Source organism: Temnothorax curvispinosus, unplaced genomic scaffold (assembly GCF_003070985.1).
Source record: "Temnothorax curvispinosus isolate PA1 unplaced genomic scaffold, ASM307098v1 QBEX01005452.1, whole genome shotgun sequence".
Lineage (NCBI taxonomy): Eukaryota > Metazoa > Arthropoda > Insecta > Hymenoptera > Formicidae > Temnothorax > Temnothorax curvispinosus.
In genome coordinates, this window is record NW_020215232.1 from 1 (window position 1) to 7,453 (window position 7,453).

General features: G+C 35.7%; 1 protein-coding gene across 4 annotated transcripts; it reads left to right on the forward strand.

The window, feature by feature from the left end:
* Positions 1-1,121: 1,121 nt before the first annotated feature.
* LOC112454861 lies at positions 1,122-7,147 on the forward strand. Of its 4 annotated transcripts, XM_025016489.1 has the most exons (5): positions 2,310-2,399; positions 3,086-3,562; positions 3,629-3,758; positions 4,140-4,298; positions 4,386-7,147. In XM_025016489.1, exons 4-5 carry the CDS (start codon positions 4,215-4,217, stop codon positions 6,210-6,212), a joined length of 1,911 nt encoding a protein of 636 aa, XP_024872257.1. In that variant the 5' UTR covers positions 2,310-2,399; positions 3,086-3,562; positions 3,629-3,758; positions 4,140-4,214; the 3' UTR covers positions 6,213-7,147. The 4 variants fall into 4 exon arrangements, with proteins under 4 accessions (XP_024872255.1, XP_024872257.1, XP_024872256.1 ...); XM_025016487.1 differs by lacking the exons at positions 3,086-3,562; positions 3,629-3,758 and adding an exon at positions 1,122-1,461 and having other exon boundaries at positions 2,218-2,399; XM_025016488.1 differs by having other exon boundaries at positions 3,086-3,758.
* Positions 7,148-7,453: the final 306 nt, after the last annotated feature.

Consider the following 7,453-nt stretch of genomic DNA (forward strand, 5'->3'; position numbering starts at 1 on the left):
GGAAACACTTTTTTGTCTAGTGTCGTCTAGTAAATCTCTCATCAGCCACTAGATGGCTAATCATCAGGTTTCTCTGAAATCTTGTCTATTTTGACTATTTTCTCGATAATGCTTTCATACTTGTTTTATAGTATATATGCAAGTTTTTAAGAACCTTCAAACCGTACTTGTAGCGACACAGTGTATGAGCTACTGTCGAGTACGCAGACGACGTCGCGATATGTAACCATATTTTCCTAGAGTACCACATATAGCAACACTGTGTCAGGCTACAAGTATGCGACGTCGTCGACTAGTGTCAGTGCCAGCAGCCGCGGATATCACAATTATAATGGTTACATATATTGGAATGATACTGACTGAGAAGAGTGGCGAAGCCGACGCTTAACGTCTTCGATGAAGTAAAAAGCGTTCCACATTTTTTTTTTTTTTTATTTATTTATTTATTTATTTATTTATGAGACTGTTCTTTTCAGAACTGCATCAAATAAATCGTTTTAACCTAATTTCCCTTATATTTTTATAAATTATATGAAGTAAAAATCGTTCCACATTTTTTTAAATAAAAAATTTATGAAACTGTTCTTTTCTCTCTCAGAACTGTATCAAAGAAATCATTTTAACCTAATTTCCCTTATATTTTTGTAAATTATATACACAAAGTTGGAAAATAACGCGAATTACATTAATTTCAACATTACAACATTACAAGTCATTTTGATACATGTCGCGACATCTTACAAATCAACAAAAAATAATCTTGTATACCTATAGATGTTATCTTCAATTAATCAAGTTAAGTTTTATTAACGAATTACCAATAATTGATATTATCAAACATAATACTGTTTTAGATATTATCGACAGTCGAATAACCATCATTTATATATTTTAAATATACGAAATAAAATAACAGAAGCATAATTTTTCTACAGTATATCGAATATTGTGCAAAATGGAAAATAAATTTTAACAATTATAATATTATAAAATAAGTAATAAAAACTCTGGGGACCTGGTGATCGATCGGTAACCGATCACCCCGTTTTACCGACAGCTCGCGCACGCGCGTCCCATCCGTTATCCGAGCGGGGCACTCCGGGGGCAGTGAGGCGAATCTGCAATCTGCCCATCTATACGCTCTTATTACTGTGCTCTTGGCAGACGCGATCGTCGGGGGTGCGAGGTGCGAGCGAGCTCAAAATCTCCGCGAGGCCAATGTCGTGTAAGGCCGTCGGTTTCCCCGACTTACGTTCTCGCCGGCGTTTCATGAGCCTCGACGGGACACGTGCGAACGCGCGACATCACTGCCGGCGATCAGCGACCAGCGATCGCATGCATCCGCGTCAACGACGTTACGACGAACGCGTCTCACCTCTACGATCTATGCCCGACCGCGGGAAGGACGCCGCTGTTGCCCGATCGCAGATGCGCACGTCGACGACGATCTCGTCCGCACCGGTGAGTACGCGAGCCACCCCGAGATCGCGAGGTCCTGTTACTCCGATTTTCGTGGCATCGCGACGAGGAGAAGGCACCCTTCGACGACTTTCCATTGTCATTCCATCCAATGATCACTCTCGTCGTCTCGTCTCGTCTCGTCTGGCTTTGCTACGAAGTTCTGGAAGTCTCGCCGAGATTATCTCCTTGCTCTTTTTAAGCCAGTTATTATCGCTAGAAAACTTATACAGTTTGTTCAGCTTCCGAACGTGCACAAGTATGTACGTGTTTTAATTTGAGAGCTCGCGTATGCTCCAAGTGCGATAGAGGCAAAAAGGGAAAGTTTTGTCTGATTAATCTTTTTATTTGTTTAACCGTTTAACGCGAGCTCAGACATCTTCGAATTTCGTCAGACTCTGAGATAACTGGTGGAAAAATAGTAGCTGATTCTGTTCCTTCATATCGCGTCGCTTTGTTTCACGTCTGTATCTGAATTTATCAGAGCTTGTCGTTTGTCCTATTTTCTGTGTTATATAATAGATTCCAGCTCTGCCAAAATTCATTTGGTAGATTCTTTGGTGAATATTCTTTTGTACTGATATTTTATATTGAGTGTGGCATTGACGGGTTTTTTAAATTTATACTGTTCAAAACGAAAGAACCTGACGAGCAAAACTTTCGAAATCTGATATTCTTTACAGATTTAGTGTTTATCGTTTATTTGACATTAATTTTATTATATATTCGATATTAATCTTATTAATTTTCCTTTTGCAGTAGCCATGGTTGAGATACCGAAGGATTGTGTCCTGCAGTGGGCCGGCCACGCGGGATATATTACAGAAAGATTCAGTGGTCTTTTGGCACGTCAGGCCCTAGTCGATGTCACATTGATCTGCGATGAACAAAAGCTACGTGTTCACAAGCTGGTTTTAGCTTCAAATAGTATATACTTTGAGGTACGTATACAAATGTTAGGATACATATTCCCTACATCCTTTTGTTACTTGCTAATCATATCAAGTTATATATGTATGTTTTGAAAATTGTGTTTGTACATTTATATGTTGTTTTAATCATTTGTACATTTAAATCTTAGTGCCTGTTTTTCTAGAAATATATGTAGGTACATTTTTGTATACATGCATTTTATATTAAAGTGATAGATTTTTCATGTGTATAATAAATGTGTGTTTGTGAATATTGCAAGTATTATCGTACATTAAATTCAAGACTTGCGTTACATTTAATAATTGCAAAAGTGTTTACAAAATACTTACGTGCTCTGATCAAAGGTCATGTTTTGCCATTTTCTCATATGACATCAAACATTATTTTCGAATTTATACAAAAGACAATAAGATATTTCTTCGATTATTCCAAATGTTTTATGAAATATTATATTAATGAGAAGTTGTATTAAATAAATAGGATTATAATTTTATAAAGATAGAAATTAGAGATAAGAGACCTACATTTTACAAGAACGATGATGTTAATTGGTTATATACAGAGTTATACTTATTTATACTTATATTTATACTTATTCTTTTATATTTACTTATTACAGAAAATTATTTTAAATTAAATTTATTAAGATATCGATGTTGATTAATGTTTGGATGTGCATCTCTTTTCCTTTCAGATCTACTGATGACTGAGCAGTGTTATTAACATTTTATTGAATGAGCTTTCAAAGATGTCTTATTCTTTCTTAATTATTTGACATTATTTAACTATAGAATTATTTATTGATTAAAAGGACATTTAATTGTTTGCTCATTTAAGTAAAGTAATGGTAATTTGGAATTATATTTTTATGATCCGTATTTATTGGTTTTAGTGTAATGAACAAAATTTCTCGTACGTCATTTTTAAGAATACAAGGGAAGTTCCATACATACCATTATTATATACCAAAGAGAGATTTTATTGTAATATATGTAGGATTTAAGTATATACAATTACAAATGTGCTATATACGTACTAGTTCAAAGCCAAACATATTTTTTTACTAACCCATTTTTCACTAGAATGTCTACCAAACATCATTTTACATTTATAAAAAAAAGACTTTGGACTTTTTTTATTTGATATATAAACAGTGATGTAGAGAAGAAAGGTATTCTTATTATATTTACTTCAAAATTGGGAAATATAGTGTACTTATAGTCGAACAATTTTGCAGGGATAATATAAAAATTCATATAAACTAAAGAAAGCCTTGTATATCGGAATTTCAGTAGTTCTTAACAAACATTTGAAGAAACCAAGTTTGAGGGGCATACATTTTCACAACTTTCGAAGAACTTAGAAAGGTATTAAATAACTAATTATATGATCTAAGGATAGTAAAGTATGTACACTGAGGTGTTTCCGTTTTCCAAAAAGACATATTTATTAATTTACAAGATATGTAAATATCTTTCCTGCATGATTTCACTATCTTTCTATATGTATCTTGATAAATCATTATTGCACAAAATGATATCCGACTGTTTGAAAAACAAATTTTACAAACGTACTAAGCGAATACTAAGATAAATATTCTAAAATATTAGACATTCTGTATGGACATTCTATATAGACACACATTCTACGTCTTTCTATTCTTTAACTCTCAATTTTGTCTCTATTCTTTAACTGAATTTCGACTTTTCAATATTTTTTATGATGTTCTATTCTGTTTTGTACTATAGGAAATACTACAACAAGATTTGGGGCAAGAGCCAATTATACTTTTAAAAGACTTGGACTTTGAAATTTTGAAGGCCATGGTCGAATTCATGTATTGCGGCGAAACTACGATATCTCATCAGCATTTATCATCGTTGCACACGGCGGCACAAATTTTTAAGGTACGCAATGATTGTTTTAATCAGTGAAATAATATTTTACAATTATTTTAGTATGCCAAGTTAATATCATCGTTATTCTCTTTCCAGGTTAAAGAATTGGTATCTGTGATCGATACTATTGTTGATTCCAAGAACATTTTGAATGATTTTGAAAGTTGCCTAAAACAGCAAAGAGGAGATTGTAGTTTAAAAGTTGCAAACAATTCGCACACAGAGGATGATTACGTCTGTGTTAGATGTGATAAGCTAAGCATGGACGAGAATACGACGGTCTGTGCAAGTAGCAATAATAACGATATAAGCTCAAATAAGAATCAATCTTTAGAGAACGACATGATCGAAGGCACCGAGCACGATTTAGAACACACTTTGTACGAAGAATCGAGCGCTATCGATGCCAGCAAGAGAGATGCGATGGATACATTGTTCTCAACGTCTGATGTAAATATAAGTATACAAAGCGACACTGCTACCAATACCGTACTTACACCCGTAGGTATGGTAAACGAAGTACAAACCAGGTGCACAAACAGCAATAGAGACAAAGCTTGCTGTCATAGTCTCGATTTCAAACCCATCTTGTACGAGCAATGCTGTGATTTTTCCTGCGACGTTAACGAAAACGATCAAACTTCTACACTGTCGCAATCTTGCCTTCCACAAGTCGAAAACGACTTGGAGCGCTGTTCCGAGAGTAGCACAGATGTTCCTAGCACGGTAGGAAAATGCGTCAAGGTTTATACGCCCAAACGACGTAGATCCATTGACGAAGTTCGCAATAAGCTTGTACATACGCAATGCAATTTAGTGCCAACTCCGCCGCACTCTACGGATTCCATAGATTTACTAGACGAGCCGTCCGCTAATGATGTACCAGTTACTCTGTTGACTTCCTTAGATATGGAAAGCGCCGAATATATCTTAAGCTTGAGTACAGAAAGCATACAATCGATAGTAGGTGGTACTATAAGCGATCAACATACGGTAATCGGATGTAGAGGAATAAATGTGGAACGAGATGCCGCTAAGGAGCGACTAAATTTCCCAACAAGTGACACGGATTGCGCGAAACCGGTTCTAAGACGTAGCACGCGACTGAGTCAACAAGAGAGCGACGAGGCTGCGAGTCTTTCCTCGGGAAGCTCCTCGGGAACCGAGAAACCGTTCAAAAAAGGTAATTCCCCCAACAGAACGGAATCTTACGCGAGAACGAAACGCAAGAGGAAGGAGGATCGTAAAGTGCCGGATCACAGCGCAATCGCGAGCGCAGTGCAATCCAGCAAAAAGAGCTCCAACAGCAAGAAGACTAATTCGAAATTGATAGTAAGAAAGAGTAACAAATCCGCATGTACAGTTGCCGCTAATAAGGAAAGAGAAGAACCGAAGTCGAAAACGCATAGTAGATTTAAGACCGAAAATACGGAGAGATTGATGACGGCGGAACATCCCACCGCTTACCACTCCAATGTATGCAAGTGCATAAGTCGCGCTTTGTGGGGCGATATGTCTGATACGTTAGATTATTGGGAGAACGAGATGGATCTGCTCGCGTATCCGTCCAACACCGAGATTCCCTTCGCCGTCGGCTTGCTACCCTTGCGGACCGCTTTGGAAAAGATGCAGGCAACGCCGGATTATCAACCGCGCAAAACGCGTTCGTCAGTCGCGCCGATGAAGCAAGATGCAGGTAATAATCTAAAACGAAAGTACTGCACACCGTTCGACGCTGTGGTACCGTCGAAAAAGCAAAACGGCAATAACAATGACGAGAGCCCGAACACCGTGTGTCACATAGAGATACGGACAGCACCGTCGCAATGCGTAAAAAATCGTAAACGATTCCTTCCGGATTCGATTACGAGCCTGCCAGCAAATGAACCGGCGTCGCAAATGGCGAGCAATAACGTGGGTTAGAAATTTACTTGCAATAAAACTGTTAGCTCAAGTATGCCGTATCGTAATCTTGAATAGCGTTAAAGATCATGAAAAGGCAGCGAAATACCAGCGTCAGATTCTCCTGTTTTTAAGCTTAACTGGTGCGAGAATAATTAAGAATAATAACTTATTTTCCTCGCCATTTAGAATCCATTCGTATAACATTTGAATATCTCGCAATTTGTACAATGATAAATGATCTTAATTTAAATGTAAATAGGAATATTTTTACGTACGTTTTTGCACGAACTCTTGCAGCCACATAATTATATTATACCTTGCAAATAATTGTACTTCTCTTAAGCCATTCATATATCGTAGGTAATTTCATATTTTTGATAACGTTAATTTAATTGTAATTTAACTTTAAATACTATTTGCAATTGTGTAGAGAGAAATAGAAATGTTAATAATCCTGTTATATTTTCAACAATGTTTAAAATAAGCACTGTCCGTTCTCGTTTTGTATATTCGTAGCAAGTGCAAGAACAAATTGTACGCATGGTTAAATTTTACCTATTTAGCACAATTGTTTTTAATCAAATTCAAATGTAATATTTTTCTCATCGCGCACATGATTTGATCACACTTGATTACATAAGAGTAAATATGATTATTTGTGCTTGAAAACGTCTGAAATTTATTTTAAGCAATACAAAATGATTATGCGTGAAAAACGATCTATTTTTATAAATCTTTGTTTTTTAATTATACACATTTGTGGAAATAGCTCTGTAGAACAATTTTAAGACTTTGTACCTTAAAGAGTATATATAGCAGCAATAACATTTTAATAAAAACTTCGTGAGTCATATTAGCGTATAACTTAACATAAATTTAGAAAGTAAATAGAAAGCAATTTGTAACAGAATTTAGCAAATATTGTGATGATAATAATTTATTTGTCGTTTCAATATCGACAGAGTGTATTTCTCTCTTTCTTCTTTTTTTACTTAAAAAGCATCTTTTAACTTAGAATAGATAATATATGGTGCAACTAACTCAATATAAAGATGTGTGCTAAAAACGGAGACGAAGTCCTGTGTATTTAAGAATCACGTTGTAAAATTGTGCGTTTTTAACGTACAATGTACTCTTTCAACGCAATTTATCAAGTGTCGTAACTTAGAATCGTGCATCTATTTGGATTTTGTACATTTAGCTACAGTATTGTTAGGATTAAAACAGTCGCTGCTCAATATAAAAGGATTGTTCCACGT

Excerpts from the sequence above, each read along its gene's own strand:
- LOC112454861 (XM_025016487.1), top strand. The coding sequence starts at position 2,223 with ATGGTTGAGATACCGAAGGATTGTGTCCTGCAGTGGGCCGGCCACGCG. Across the intron at positions 2,400-4,139 it reads CAAATAGTATATACTTTGAG|GAAATACTACAACAAGATTT; the intron begins GTACGTATACAA and ends TTTGTACTATAG. Across the intron at positions 4,299-4,385 it reads CGGCGGCACAAATTTTTAAG|GTTAAAGAATTGGTATCTGT; the intron begins GTACGCAATGAT and ends TTCTCTTTCCAG.